The 16,801-nt window shown below is 40.6% G+C and overlaps 1 protein-coding gene across 1 annotated transcript in view; it reads right to left on the bottom strand.

The window, feature by feature from the left end:
• Positions 1–16,801, bottom strand: part of LOC135197394 (mitotic spindle assembly checkpoint protein MAD1-like) — a 69,573-nt gene that overhangs the window by 17,928 nt on the left and 34,844 nt on the right. Inside the window, exons 9-11 of the mRNA XM_064224489.1 lie at positions 12,127–12,271; positions 11,629–11,820; positions 9,764–9,951 (exon numbers count right to left, since the gene is read on the bottom strand). Of these exons, the coding sequence (XP_064080559.1) occupies positions 9,764–9,951; positions 11,629–11,820; positions 12,127–12,271 (525 nt within the window). The remainder of the gene's footprint in view (positions 1–9,763; positions 9,952–11,628; positions 11,821–12,126; positions 12,272–16,801) is intronic.

The following is a 16,801-nucleotide window of genomic DNA, read 5'->3' on the forward strand; positions in this document are numbered from 1 at the left end:
GGCCCAAAAGGGGGACTCGTTACCGCAGCTAAAGGAAGCGGACCCCTACGTCTCCTTTACTTCCCTCAACTGGAGAGTTTGTGGGAAGACCTGCCCAACACTTTTTCTGCGGGCAAACTCAAACCGACTGTGCTATGGAGCAGTTTTGGTGAGAAGCTGCCTAGACTCCCAGGATAGCCTCATTCAGGCAGAGTTTGATGCCAAGTCTAGGCTGGCCAGGTCTCTCAATACCATGGCCATGACAGAGGTGGCTACCATTTCTTATGGTTCCGAGCCTCTGTTCAAGCTAATCACCAAGTCACTGACTCAAACGGTGCAGTCTGACTTGTTCGAGTTTGCCACAGCCAGAACAAACTGTCGGAAACATGTCCTCCAAGAAGCAACTATTCGGCATGAACCGAATAAGTTGCTTTCATCAAACATCTGGGGAGCAGACCTCTTCCCAGATGCAATGGTAAAGGAGGTCCAGGCAGAGGCTACGAGGCTTAACCAAAGCCTTAAGGATCGTTGGGGTCTCACGGCAAAGAGACGCCAAGATCAAGCTGTCAGGGGTAAGGCTCAGAAGAAACCTAGACGTTTCCAGCCTTACCAAAAGAAACAGCAAAGGTTTGCCCAGCCTGTTTCGGCGTTGGGTTCCGTTGGTGCAGGCAGCCCAACCCTCTACCTCCAAGGCTCAATCACAGCCTATTTATGTGATTTCTCCCCATCCTCACCCTCCACCTCTTACGCTGTCTCCCCAGCCTTCAACAAGTGTTCAGAAGGCCAGGCTTTCAGAAGTATGACCGCTCTGGTAAGGGGAGGCAGAGGTAAGCGATCCTTTCGTCAGAGAGGATCGGGAGGGTCCCTTAATAGGGGAAAGCACTTCAGGGGATAGGCCGCGGATGCTACCAACACCAATGAGGACTTCCAGGTGAGGGATGGGAGGCTGGTTTTCCTTCCTTCCCCACCGGTGGGATTCAGCAAAATGGGCCAACAAAGCATTGTGTCGAAAGGCCTGGGTTGGTCTTGGGTGGCGAAGCCGCCCCCACCCAGACCTTTTTTCCGCCAACTTCCATCCAAAGAATTGACGGAGTATGCGGAGGACCTCCTTCAGAAAGGAGCAATAGCGAGAGTCAACAGATTAAAGTTTCAAGGGCGCTTATTCAGCGTTCCAAAGAAAGGCTCACAAAAAAGAAGGGTAATCTTAGACTTGTCCCGCTTAAACTTGGCCATTCGCTGCGACAAGTTCAAGATGCTCACCATCTCGCAGGTGCGGACCTTACTTCCCCGTGGGGCCGTCACACCACCTCTATCGATCTTACAGACGCATACTATCATATCCCTATTGCAAGACACTTTCGCCGTATCTGGGCTTCAAGATAGGAGAGCAGGCATTCTCCTTCAAGGTAGTTCCCTTCTCGGCCTCAAACGTAGCAACCCTCCCAGGGTTGTTCACGAAAGTTGGCGGAAGTGGTCGTCCAACAACTAAGATCGCAGGGATTATGGTAGTAGCGTATCTCGACGATTGGCTAACGTTTGGGACCCCCCCAGCTCCACAATGTCGAGGAATGCCACAAAGCAACACTGGAAGTAATCCGGTTCCTGGAATATCTAGGCTTCAAGATAAACAGGACCAAATCAAGACTCACTCCGGAGTCAAACTTCCAGTGGCTGGGCATTCAGTGGAATCTATCCTCCATACTCGTCGATTCCATCAGCCAAGAGAAAGAAATAGCGAAGTCAGTAAAGCAATTTCTAGGACACAAACTTGCATCAAGGAGAACCCAGGAAAGGAAGGTTCTGGGTTCACTCCAGTTTGCATCAGTGACAACATCTTGATGAAAGCCAAACTGAAAGACTTAACCAGAATCTGGCGCTCACGAGCAAATGTCAGGTCCAGGGACAAATTATCCTCAGTCCCTCAGATTTCTACGGAACCTCGTCTACGCCCTTGGTCAAAAGTCAAAGAACCTTTGTGCAATATCAGTACCCCTTCCTTAGTTTCCTCCTCCTCCGGGGATTACCAATCCCACACAGACGCTTCGTTAAGCGGTTGGGGAGGATATTCTCAGTTCAAGAAGGTTCAAGGGACCTGGTCACCCCAGTTCCGTCAGCTTCATACTAAACGTATGGAAGCCATGGCAGTGGTTCTTGACTCTAAAAAAGGTTACGTCCGCCAAAGAACTCCCACATAAAGCTAGTCTTAGACAGCGCAGTGGTAGTCCATTGTATAAACAGGGGAGGCTCCAAATCACGTCATCTAAATCATGTCATGATAGCCATCTTCTCCCTGGCGGACAAGTTCAGTTGGCACCTCTCCTCCACCCATATAGCTGGAGTGAAAGAAACGTCATAGCAGATGCCCTATCCGATCAGTTCCTCTGGAGTCGGAATGGTCACTGGACAACAGTTCGTTCCAATGGATTCTTCAGAGAGTTCCAGGTCTACAAGTGGATCTCTTCGCATCTCAAGCGAACCACAAACTCCCATGTTATGTGGCCCCCAACCTGGACCCTCTGGCCTATGCCACGGACGCCCTGGCCCTAGACTGGAACAACTGGGAGAAGTTTATGTCTTCCCTCCAGTGAATCTTCTCCTGAAGGTACTGAACAAACCTCAGGACATTCACGGGTCAAGTGGCTCTAGTAGCCCCAGACTGGCCGAAGAGCAATTGGTACCCCCTAATTCTGGAACTGGGTCTTCGTCCTCTTCGAATTCCCAATCCCAGGCTCTCCCAGTCAGTACAAACGAAGACTGTGTTCGCTTCCTCAGGAATTCTCAAAACCCTAACTTTATGGATTTCATGAAGTTTGCAGCTAAAAGAGATGCGAATATTGATCCTCAAAATATTCTCTTCTTGGAATCTGATAAAAGAGATTCAACTTTGAGACAGTATGATGCTGCAGTCAAAAAGTTAGCAACCTTCCTGAGAGAATCAGTATTAGAATCATGACAATCAATTCAGCTATATCCTTTTTCAGGTCTTTATTGAAAAAGGCTTAGCAGCTAGCACTATTACGACAAACAAGTCAGCCTTGAAAAAGATTTTTCAATTCGGTTTCAATATAGACTTGACAGACTCCTACTTCTCGTCTATTCCCAAGGCTTTGTTGGCTAGACTTAGACCTTCTATTAGGCCTAACGTCAGTATCATGGTTCCTAAATGATGTTTCTAAGCTGGCTTCAGAAACTGATAATGACACATGTTCATTTATAATGCTCTTAAGAAAAACTCTATTTTTATTAAGCTTGGCTTCAGGAGCTAGAATTTCAGAACTGTCGGCATTATCCAGGGATCCGGATCATGTTGAATTTCTTCCCACAGGGGAAGTGCTACTTTCTCCGGAACGTAGTTTTATAGCAAAGAATGAAGATCCTTTGATGAGGTGGGAACCATGGAAGGTTGTACCCCTTCCACAAGATATTTCTCTTTGCCCAGTATCGACCTTACGAGCCTTTCTGTCCAGGACCTCCTCATCCTCATCAGGTCCTCTCTTTAAGAGAGAAAAAGGTGGTACTTTATCTATTAAAGGCATCAGGCAACAGATCCTGTACTTTATTAAGCAAGCCAATCCTGACTCCTTCCCTAAAGCACATGATGTCAGGGCAGTAGCCCCACCTCAATTAACTATTTCCAGCATATGAATTTCGATGATTTGAAAAATATACTGGATGGAAATCGCCGACAGTATTTAAACGGCATTACTTAAAGTCCCTTTGGAAGCTCTGAAATTTTCAGCAGTTGCGGCGGGTAACATAGTTTCCCCCGACATCTGCTTAATCTTTAGTAGAAGATCCAGTCCTCCTTTCTACCTGCCTCACCCAACAGTTCGTCTATACCTGCCATGTTCATCTACGTTTACCTTGAGTCTTAGCTGCTCTTATGATGATATAGTGGGTGCCCCTTATTTTTTTGCTAGGGCCACTCACAATTGATTGTATATAATGATCTCTTACATGTGATCCCCTTATTTTTATGCTAGGGGACACATAGTATTTACAATGGTTACGGGTTTTGTATATTAAGTCATATACATTCCCTTTTATATTATTATTGAAGTTTGTTCTATTCAAGTTATTGTTATAATTGCTTTGAGTTCTTTGTACATATCTTTACACAGATACTGTTTTCAACATATATTCCATGTAATCTGTATATATGTTAAATTTAAGTTAATTTTAAGAAATATATTAGCAGTTAAGTTAAATTTAAGTAAATATTTCTAACTTTGTATCATTGTGTATATGTATATTTATTAGCAATTATATTTCTTTATTTTATGTTATCTTTTTATTTGAGACCCTTTTTTGTCTATTTTTTTTTGTTTTTTTTATTCTTTACAATCTTGTGCTATTTCTCTGGTACGATTTCGCGCAGCGACACGAACTGAGCCAGAAAAGGGATTTTGACGTAAGGAAAAATCTATTTCTGGGCGATTGGTTCGTGTCGCCAGCGAAATCCCGCCCTGCCCAGCTCCCGATCGCTAACAGGATTGTCTGCTAACTCAGGATCGGCCAGAGAGTTCGCAGCAGTCGGCAGCTGGGATGGAGTAGGTAATAGTTGCCGCCCCCCTCTGTGGGTCGGCTCCCCTCTTGTGGGGATTTTGTATGGGAAGATTTCTATTGGCAACATTGTGGGTCCTGGTTCACTCGCCATAGTGTTCATACCGACACCCTCTTGGAGGGTGAGCGAGTCAGTTGTACTGACCTTTTCTTTATTTTATTTATTCTCTGGTATGTGTTAGTACATTTACCTTAGAAATAATGGATTAAAGGATATTTCGCTGGCGACACGAACCAATCGCCCAGAAATAGATTTTTCCTTACGTCAAAATCCCTTTCTTGATATAGAAAGGAACATCATTATTTTTATTTAAGAATGAAATAAATTTAAAACATGACACATTTCTAGTTGTGCTTCTGCTTTCACTGATGATGATATAGAGCCATCAGCAGTAAAAATACATCCTAAATATACATATTGCTCAACAAGGATCAACAACAATACTCCCTCAAACCATTGGCTCGTTATCATGTCCATTGCCATTTATCACAAAAAATTTAGTCTTACTACTATTTATTTTCATTCCATGAGAGCTACAAAACTGATTGAGTAAATTTAACTTTTCCATCATACCACGCCTGGTTGTTGAAAGGAAATATCGTGTCATCCATAAGGACAAGGATGTGTAACCAACCCAAAAACCCATCAATACCACAATTATTTTTAATTAATCTTATAAGATCGTCCACAAAAAATGACAAACAATAGACATGAGGTTGGTGACCCCTGGCGAACACCAATTGTCGAAGCAATTAGAGTTGTCCCAACAATACTATTGGTAATTTTGTACATAGAAATAAGTGCTACTATCATTACAGATCCACAACCCAGTCTTTTCAATATCAAAAATAAAGTACGCCTTGGTACTCTGTCATAAGCTTGTTGGAAATCAATAAATGTCACAAAAAGTTTGAATTTTTTCCTCTTTGCAAGGTCAATCAACATCGTAAAGATATGATATGCTCCAAACACCCCCTTCCCCTCTGCGACCCCGCCTGCTCCCTGCATGGAGTAAACCAAAGAGAGAGTCGGGCACACAGAACTGCATCATACAATTTAGCTATTGAGTTTATCACATTTATCGCCCGATAATTTTTAACCAATAACCTTGAACCCCGTTTAAAGCAGTAAACACTTTGCATTAATCCACGATACAGGATACAATGAGGACATAAATATATTGTTAAACAAGGCTACTATACATAAAATCCAAGACACAGGTAAACATTTTATATAATCCAGGGGGCACTCCATCAGGTCCGCGTCGCTTTCCCACTCTTCAAACGCTTGATTTGTGATTGTACTTCATGGCATGAAATAGGATCATCCAAAATGGGTACATTATATCAGTTTGTAAGCCATCAAGATTCTCAATCGTATCCCCCGAGTGGTCATACAGTTGTGTGAAGTGTTCAATAAATTCCTGATCTGATGGTGAAGAAGCATTACCAGTCAGTTGAATTGGTATTTAACTCTCCGCGCCAATTAATAGCACGCCAAATTGTAGCACTATCATTCTCACTTAAAAGGCATTCCCACCTATTTACAGTAACATCAACACCAGGTGCGGGCCTCCTAACTACCGATTTACCTGCGCACTCGTAGAATATAGTACCTAGATTACCTTCAAAATTGTCAATATTTTCCATCAAAAGTAGGTTCTCTATGTTTCGCCAACTCACTGACAAACAATTCTTGATTCATTTTTTTCTGACATTATAGGCGGAGTCACATATTTATTAGTAGCTTTACTTTGCAACACTGCATGACCACCGCGCTGAGACGCTCTCATCTCAGTAAGAGAGAGAGAGAGAGAAGAAGAGAGAGAGAGAGAGAGAGAGAGAGAGAGAGAGAGAGAGAGAGATTACATAAAACCATTATTCGTTGACCATTGTATGGCATTAAGCTCCGAGTGTCACTCGAGTTGAGTTAGGGAAATTGATACAGAAAAAGACAAAGGGAAGAATTTTCTTTTGAAATTAGTTATCGTATTATTACTACTTCTATTATTATTATTATTATTATTGTTATTATTATTGAAAATATAATAAACATGTGCATCTACCATAAAAATTCTCTCATTCTCAGTAAGAAAGAGGAATTATCCTTACAAGTGAAATGGAAAGGTCATTTTCATCTCTTTAAAATACGACCATTATGAATTTTGTAATTAAAGTTTCATTATTATTATTATTATTATTATTATTAAATAACTGAAATTATCAATAAACATTTTACATACTGGTACCATAAAAATTCTTTCATCTCGGTAAAAGAGAGAGAGAGAGAGAGAGAGTGTTTATCTCTCTCTGTTCTCTCAAAAAATACTTATAACGCTTCCAGCGAAAGAGAGGGAGGGAGTTACCACTATGACACATTATTATCTTGTGTGGCAAAGAGAGAGAGAGAGATGAGAGAGAGAGAGAGAGAGGAGAGAGAGAGGAGAGAGAGAGAGAGAGGAGGAGAGTTAACCTTAATTAAAAGTGACATGGATAGATTAGTACGTATTGTATTTCTTTAAAATACTATCACATATGAATTTTGTAATTACAGTTATTATTATTATTATTATTTGAAAGTATTAAAAACAAATAGTACAAGTACATAAAAAATCTCGAGTCTTAGTAAATGAGAGAGAGAGAGAGAGAGAGAGAGAGAGAGAGAGAGAGAGAGAGAGAGAGAGAGAGAGAGAGGAAATTTCAGGACCACGTGATTGCAACACTGCAGCTCTTCCCCCAGCTCTTCCCCCTCCTGGCTGTCACAGAACTTGATATATCTGACAGTTTTAGTACCTGGATCTCTAGGAAAAGGTTACAGAGAAGACTGGGATTTCCTTCATTCTTCCATAATTTTTTAAATATAAGCTAAAATCTTACTAATTCACTATGGTATTTTCTTTAATGAATTGATATTATTGCTGTATAAATTAATATTAATATTTGAAAATAGTAAATCATTTATTTATCATACAAAAAAACATACATCTTTGTAGGAGAGAGAGAGAGAGAGAGAGAGAGAGAGAGAGAGAGAGAGAGAGAGAATTATTATTTTTATGGAGATACCGAGTTACTGACAGCTATAATGAAACATTACGTAACTAATATTAAAACAGAAGAAGAATTCTAAAAAATACATACGTATTTGTTGGCTTCATGATCGCAGTCTGATTTATTTTGATATTTTCTTAATGAAAGTATTTAGTCATGAAAATAAACATCAAAATACACTAATTAGGAATTATTTTCGTCGGAAAATACAGAGAGAGAGAGAGAGAGAGAGAGAGAGAGAGAGAGAGAGCGAGAGAGAGAGAGAGAGAGAGAGAGAGAAAAAAACTGTGCTAAACTATAAAGGATTCTTATCATAGTATGCGTTTTTTAAAAGCGTCGTAAACTCGGAGCGTCGGAAGCGTCAGCGTCGTAACCTCGGAACAAGCGTCGTAACCCAGGGCGGATTTTTCAATGAATATTTAAGAAAAAGTGTCGTAACCTCGGAACGTTGTAAGCCGGACCCGTCGTAACCCGGGGACCGCCTGTATTCACTTCTTACCTTTTAAGAGCTCGCATTTTGAGCTACATCCATTACCTTCAAATTTGTATATATAAATTTGTAGTTTCTGTGGAGTAAGAAGGTGATAAGGATGCAACAACTACTAGTACTGCTAATACTCTAACTGCTCGTTAGCACAAACGCTATTAAAGCTTCTAAAGTAAGCGTATCTAGTTAGTATATGCTTTTCTGACTTCCTAAAGTAGGAAATTAGAGTTTAATATTTCCTCAATAAAGTTGTAACCTTTATTACATGTAATAATGAATAAATATTAATAATTCCCTTTCTTGCAAACTATGTGAGTGTCTACCGATAAATTCGGTAGTTTCACTTAATATTTTCTTCGAAATTTCGAAGCGAAATTCATTAAAAAGTTAATAAAAGCGTATGCCGAACCAAAGACCCAGTACTTCACTGCAAAAAACAGACCGAAGATCGATGGCGATGAAACACGAAAATCAAGTCAGGAGGAACCGCAAACGTACGTTTACATTCCAACGGACAGAGAAAATCTGGTTCTAGAAGGTAATGGTTCCTATTCCTGCCACCCAGCGGCGGGACGGTAGATCACCTGACCTACCTACCTGTAGTGTGTGCCGCGAAATTCGAATTTCTGTCGGGGACGACGGAGTCTATAGCTAAGTATATATCTGCCAGGGAAGTTGAATGTATGAAAACTATGTTTAGATTGGTTCATGGACAATTTTGCTCATCGCTTGTATGAAACTGTGAACGGCAAATTGTAAAAACATGTAAAAAAGAATGTCAAACTATCTTGTACAAAAATAATTGTCTCACACTAAAATATCCCATTCTCTCTAGTGGTAGCATCATATAGATATGGGTTATAATGAGGGAATATCTCGCTCAAGATGTTCTGATTCTCTCAGGATTCTTATGTCCCCTCCCCAATTTTTTTTTTTTGCTGTTTTCTCAAAACATTTTTTTTTCAAAACTAAATGCCTCTTTCTCAAAGACAGAACCAAATTAAATGAAATTATATCTTTAATATACGTAGTACATATAACGACATATCTTTATTTTGTTGTCGGGACAATAATTTTTTAGTGCAATTTTTTTTTTTTTTTTTTTTTTTTTTTGCATATTTTCTAAGTGGTCATGGTTTTTTACAATTAAAAAAAAGAAAGAGAGAGAGCTTAAGAGGTTGAATTTCTTAATTTCCCCCTGCGAGTAATGAAAATTCTCATTATTGTTGTAGAATAAGTGATAAAAATTTTAAGCAAATCCCTTAAGAAAAAATGTAGGGAACTTAGAGGATTGATGCCAAAAAGGAATATATATAGTGTGTGTGTGTGTGTGTGTGTGTGTAGGAGTAGATTTATAGCAATGTGCAAGTTCCCTTCTTCCCCTGTGCGTTCAACTCGTTATGAAGGACTTTGTTCCCTACACATGAAGAAATATGGGGGCCTTTTGTTCCTGCATGGGTACCTAGGAAAACAGAAGGGCAAATTCTTTCACATGTAAGGGCTTGCCATTTCACACCCAGGTCACTTTGATATTTTATCTTCAACTAGGTTGCGTATTGATTTCCATAGTGTGTGTGTGTGTGTGTTAAATCATGTTCCATAAAACCAGCAGTTACCACACACAGAGAGAGGAGCATTTACTGCTACTGACATACAGTATACTTAAGGTTTGCCCAAAGTACGTACTTGAAGTGTAAGACTTTTGTAGTAGTGGGGTCATAATCTCCTTTCAGGGTCAGGTTTTCTATTCTTCCTTCTAAGACTTCTTTTGCCTGGATTAAAGCTTCATTTTCTTCTTTTAGTTTCTTCACCTCTTCTTCAAGCTCAGCCATTTTCTTTTCCATGCTCAAAACTCTCTCACTTCGATCCCTCTTCTGTGAACGGAAAAAGGTTTACAAAACAGAAACTCAAAGATACAAACCTATCTAATCCACAGTATTTAATAACTTACTTCATTACAGTTTGTTTCCTGTGGTAATCTATGATACAATATCAAAATTCATTACATATACATTCACCCATACAGAAGTACTGTGCCTATTTATCCAATCTTTCCTAAACCAGATCTAGTGAATCTTTACTATACTAAGATATAACAAGAGATTATGTAACCTTAAATCATCCTCCGCCAGAAGAGAAAAAAAGAATTGGATAATTGGTTGAGAAAAAAATCTTATGTTAAGCATAAAAGGCCTGTACTGTTCTGCGCAGCAGAAAGAAGGCACTGACAAGGAAAAAGCTGTAACCACAGTATGGGAAGAATTATGACTAGAGTATGGTGGGAAGCATTACCAATGAACCACTGGTGGACGGATGTAACAACAGAGACAACATCAAAAGAATAGAAAAAAAGGCTGAGATGGTTTGAATATGTGATGAGAGGCAATAGGTCTGAAAACCTGTAGGTATGAAAGTATGGAGCAAAGACCTGTAAGACCTGTATGGGGGATCAGACAATCTTGAAATAATGGCACATATGAGGCCCTAGATCTAATAGGCATTCAGGTAGGAAAAAAGTACAGAACTGAGAAGAATGGAGGGAACTCATTTCATGTCTAAGCCCCTACAAGAAAAAGTTGTAGTAAGGACATGCAAGATGACAGTAAAAAAAAAAATTTATATATATACATATATCTATATATATATATATATATAATATATATATATATAGATAGATATATATATATTAAAAGATAGATAGTAGATGTAGATAGATAGATATAATAGATGATATATATATATAAATATATATATATATAATATAATTATATATCTATATATATATATATAATACACACAGAAAAACATTACTCAATGCTTTTCATTTAATTCAAATTGTTAGATGTCTGTGGGGAGTAGTAAGCAATCACTCAGAGTGGGAGAGAGCTAATCAATGTTTTAAACAAATTTGAAAACTTGACTCGTCAAACAATTGTCTCATACTGTTATTAATGAACCTTTCTGATCTACTGCTTGACTTGGATTGCAAACAAAATTTTTCTTAAAGCACAAAAATCATTTCATTACCATAAGTTTTATACTGCTTTTTTTTATTTTACTTGGTAATGTTTAGCTTATCTTTAAAAGAAAACTAAAGCATACCTTGAGCTATGCAAGAAAACTTTGTCAAAAGCCCTTCTTAGTTAACACAAGAGCCCATTACTGCATAGTGCTATCCAGCATAGAACCTGAGAGCTCAAAGACTAGCTAAGTATATATTAGTTTAACCAGACCACTGAGCTGATTAACGGCTCTCCTAGGGCTGGCTCGAAGGATTAGATTTTCATTTACCTGGCTAGGAATCAACTGGTTACTTAGCAATGGGACCTACAGCTTACTGTGGGATTCGAATCATATTAGGTCGAAAAATGAATTTCTAATCGCCAGAAATAAATTCCTCTGGTTTCTCAATGGCAGCAACGGAAAGCGGATTCTGTCTACCTAACTGATAGGAGAGTACGCAACTCACTCATCCACTGAGGAACTTTCAAAGACTAGCACTGTTACTTGTAACCATTACCTAACAGACTTTGGGCTAAAAACAAACATACTTTGGGAGTTTCAGATCCTTCAACAGCTGACTTGTAAGACTCTTCCAGTTCTTCTTCCATTAGCTTAAGCTCTTCCCTGTATGACTGTAACTGACTTTCGAGCTTTTCAATTCTTTCTTGGCTAACTGTAGAATAGTTGATGGTGAGTTCGGCTTCATATGTGGTGATAATGTTCTTTAAACTGTCCCTCTCCTGTAACAAATTACATATTCAGTTGTGGAAACAAAAACAAACTTTGAACATTAAAACAACTGCACTAATCACAATATTATACAATAAAGCAGAGCCTACATTTGCATAAGTGATGAATATTTTAAAAAATGAATATTTCATTGATTAAATTCATACCCACCTGTGGAAAAGACAGATAAAAAAGAAATAATACAGAGATAAAAAATAAATGACAAGACTATATATAAAACTACACTGTGCATAATATTCAAACAACATTCACTTTATTCATTACAAAAAAATGATGTCCAGCACCATTTACTATACCTGTGTTAAAAGAAGCACTTTTCTGTTCAGTCTCTTGACTATCTGAACATTCTGCTGGATTACAGTCTGTTGCCTATCCAGCTGTGATCTGAGACTCCTGATCTCTTGTTCTCCATGCACCCGACTTTGCTCCATACACTTTTGACTAAGGAGATAGCGTATGAGAATAAACATACAAGTGCTTCAGGAAGTTATGTGGTATATACAAAGGAACTAGAATTTAAGGACAGCTCAATGATAAACAGTAAGTGTACAGAATTGCAATGATAACAACCTAATATACCTACAAAAATACATGTAAATGTCATTAGTACAACCAACAGCATTTTATCTTTTTAATTCTCAAGTATTTACAAAAGTAACTAGTGTAAACAAAGATATGGCATATAAGTCCAATAAATAATACGATGATGTTACTACTGTAGACTCGAGTTCAAACTCTTCCTCTGATGGGGTTTGCAGTTACTTGAAAATATGAGCATAAGGCTAATAAATACCCCTGCTAATGACTTCAAAAAGTCATCAGTCAATCTCATGTGCCATGACCTCTAAGGATTAATAACTGACAGCATAAAGCAACCCCTAACCAGTAACTGTTAAATCAATGAACTAGGTGGTTGTAGTATTAAGAAATCACTCAACATTCTTTATGAAATGATACCTGCTCTTTTGTATTAACATTTATAACTAGGTATTACTAGACAAGTATAAGTGTTATTATTATAAAGGATTAGTTTATCCAGACCTCTGAGCTTAACAATGGCTCTTCTCGGGCTGGTAAAAAAAAAAAAAAAAAAAAACTTACTTACCAACATGATGATCCTATTAAATACAAAATCTTTGCCTTCAGCAAGAATACCTTTTAATATTGAGTTTTGAAAATGATATTGTTATGATACAATAAAGTTTCATACATACTTACCTGGCAGATATATACTTAGCTATAGACTCCGTCGTCCCCGACAGAAATTCAAATTTTGCGGCACTCGCTACAGGTAGGTCAGGTGATCTACCGCCCTGCTCTGGGTGTCAGGACTAGGAACCATTCCCGTTTTCTATCAGATTTTCTCTTCCACCTGTCTCCTGTGGGGAGGCTGGGTGGGCCATCAATTGTATATATCTGCCAGGTAAGTATGTATGAAACTTTATTGTATCATAACAATATCATTTTCATACATTCAACTTCCCTGTCAGATATATACTTAGCTGATTGACACCCTTTGGTGGAGGGTAAGAGACAGCTAACTACTGAATAGACAGGTAAACAACATATGTTGTAGGTATTTATAGACCTTGGTTCCTACCTGATTAGGTGGAAGACTTCGTGGCTACTGCCTGGGAGTCTGCTTCACCTCAAGAGCCTCAGCGAGATAGTGATCTGTGGCCAAGAGTTCTTGTGGGTCTGTCGATGGGGTCTTATCCACTTACTCGGCAGAGCCTGACTGGCATTTGTCAATGGGTGCTAATCCACTTATATGACAACACGCCTTATTTTAAGGAGCACACAACCGATCCCGATCACCCGATCCTATCACCTGCGTTAGTTCTAAGATTGTCACAACCCATAACTCGAAATACAGTAAAAAACGCACACACTAAAGTACAAAAAAAATTTTTTTTACCCCTCTGATAGTCAGATACCACTGGAGTTCCTTACTGAACCAAAGCGACGGCTGCCTGTGCGACATCTGACACTTCTTCCAGAAGGAAGCCAAGAACGTATCCGACAAGAGGGTTACGTATACAAAATTAAGGATCAGCGCTTGCTCCAATACGCAGAACCATCTCCGCTGACACAAACGGACCTAGAGAAAAACATTTCTCATACATTACGCGCACGTCCTTCAAGTAATGAGATGCAAACACCGAGTTGCACCTCCAATATGTTGCTTCTAAGATATTCTTAAGCAACATATTTCTCTGGAAGGCAACAGACGTTGCGATAGCTCTTACTTCGTGAGCTCTCACTCTCAAGAGTTTAAAAGAGTCATCTGGGCAGTTCTTATGCGCCTCCGTAATAACGCTTCTTACAAAGAAGGCCAAGGCATTCTTCGACATCGGTCTTTTGGGGTCCTTTACCGAGCACCATAGACCGTGCTGCGAACCCCCCATCTGTTTCTTTCTGTCCAGATAGAATTTAAGCGCTCTGACCGGGCAAAGAGACCACTCTGCCTCTCTGCCTACTAGACTAGCCAGGCCCTTTACCTCGAAGCTCCTGGGCCAGGGTTTCGAGGGATTCTCATTCTTAGCAAGAAAGAGAGTCTGGAACGAACAAATAGCAGAGTCTCCTTTGAAGCCCACTCGTGACTCAAGGCGAGCAGGTCACTGATTCTCTTTCGCCGTAGCGAAGAGACAACAGAAATAGGCACTTCCTTGTAATATCTCGAAAGGAAGCCCTGTGAGGTGGTTCGAACCTTTCAGAAGACAGAAATTTCAGGACCACGTCCAGATTCCAGCTCGGAACTCTAGGTTCTTTTGATTTGGATGTTTCGAAAGAACAAATGAGATCATGCAAATCCTTATTGTTGGCCAAATCTAATCCTCTGTTCCTGAATACAGCCGAGAGCATACTCCTGTATCCTTTAATGGTTGGTACAGAAAGATGCGATTTCTCCTTCAAGAAAAGAAGGAAATCTGCAATCTCGGTCACAGAGGTACTGGAGGAGGACAGCTTCTTCGACCTACACCAACTTCTGAACACCTCCCACTTCGATTGGTATACTCGCATAGTAGATGATCTGCGGGCTCTAGCGATTGCGCTTGCCGCCTTGCGAGAAAACCCTCTCGCTCTGACAAGTCTTTCGATAGTCGAAAGGCAGTCAGAGCAAGAGCGGGGAGGTTTTGATGGTACCTCTCGGAGTGGGGTTGTTTGAGCAGATCTGTCCTGTTTGGAAGAGATCTGGGGAAGTCCACCGTCCACTCCATTACCTCTGTGAACCAATCTCGGGCTGGCCAATATGGGGCTATCAGAGTCATCCTTGTCCCCTTCGAGGCCACGAACTTTCTGATCACTTCCCCCAGGATCTTGAATGGGGGAAAAGCGTACACATCCAGTCCGGACCAATTTAGGAGAAAGCGTCTACTGCAAAAGCTCTGGGGTCGTCTGCCAGAGCGCAAAAGGTGTCTATCCTCTTGGAGAGGAACGTGGCGAACAGGTCTATTTGAGGCTTCCCCCAAAGAGACCAAAGGATCTGACACACTTCTGAGTGGAGGGTCCATTCTGTGGGAAGGACCTGGAACCTCCTGCTCAGCCTGTCCGCTCTCACGTTCCTCTCCCCTTGGACAAACCTTGTCAGTAGTTATATTTCTTTGATTCGCCCAAATAAGATCTCTTGTCAGTTCGTATGGAGAGAGAGAGTGAGTCCCTCCTTGTTTTCTTACATAAGCCAGAGCGGTGGTATTGTCGGAGTTTATCTGCACTACCCCGTCTCTGACTATCTGCTCGAAGCCCTTTAAAGCCAGATGAATGGCTAAGAGCTCCTTGCAATTTATGTGCCATGACACCTGCTCTTCCGACCAGGTGCCTGACACTTCTCTCGATCCTAAGGTTACACCCCAACCCGTCTCCGACGCGTCTAAAAATAATATCAGGTTCAAGTTCCAAACTTCCAGGGACACACCTCTGTTTTCCTCTAGAGGGGGTAACCACCACCTTAAGTGATTTTTCACCTCTACAGGAATTGGAAAAGTATCAGAGAGCTGTCCTGTCTTCCAATTCCAATTCCTTTTCAGGAAGAACTGTAGAGGACGGAGATGCAGTCTTCCTAGAGGAAAGAACTGTTCCAGCGAGGAAAGGGTCCCCAGAAGGCTCAACCATTCCCTTGCTGAACTGCGCTCCTTCTCTAAGAAGCTGGAGACTGTGGCGCAACCTTTCGATATTCTCTCTTGAGAAGGAAACGCTCAAAAACCCCGAGAATCCATCCGAATCCCCAGATAAACCATGTTCTGGCTGGGGATCATCTGAGATTTCTCGAGGTTCACGATCAATCCTAATGACTTTGTCAGGTCTAATGTCGTTGAAAGGTCCTCCAAACACTGTTTCTGCGACCTGGCCCTGATGAGCCAGTCATCCAGGTATAGGGAAATGTTTATTCCCATCAGATGTAGATGTATTGCCACATTCTTCATTATACTTGTGAAGACTTGAGGAGTAGTGGACAGGCCGAAACACAGGGCCCTGAACTGATAGATCCTTCCCTCCATCATGAAATGAAGGTACTTCCTCGACGAATGATGAATCGGGATGTGGAAATAGGCATCTTGAAGATCGAGAGACACCATCCAATCTCATTGGCAAAGGGCTGCAAGGACTGAAGCAGACGTTTCCATGCTGAACTTCTGTTTCTCTACAAATCTGTTCAGCGCATTTACATCTAGTACTGGTCTCCACCCCCCCAAAGTTTTCGCTACTAGAAAAAGGCGATTGTAAAACCCCGGGGAGTTGTGATCCAGTACTAGCTCGATTGCTCTTTTGTCCCACATCTGTTCCACCATTTGACAAAGAGTATCCATCAGTACAGGGTCCTTGTATCTGGCGGACAGTTCCCTCGGTGTTGATGTCAGGGGAGGGCTGTCCTTGAATGGGATATAATATCCCTTCTTGATGACCGACATGGACCATGTGTCGGCTCCTATGCTTGCCCAGGCTTCCGCAAATTCTTGTAACCTGGCACCT

Source organism: Macrobrachium nipponense, chromosome 23 (assembly GCF_015104395.2).
Source record: "Macrobrachium nipponense isolate FS-2020 chromosome 23, ASM1510439v2, whole genome shotgun sequence".
NCBI classification, from domain to species: domain Eukaryota; kingdom Metazoa; phylum Arthropoda; class Malacostraca; order Decapoda; family Palaemonidae; genus Macrobrachium; species Macrobrachium nipponense.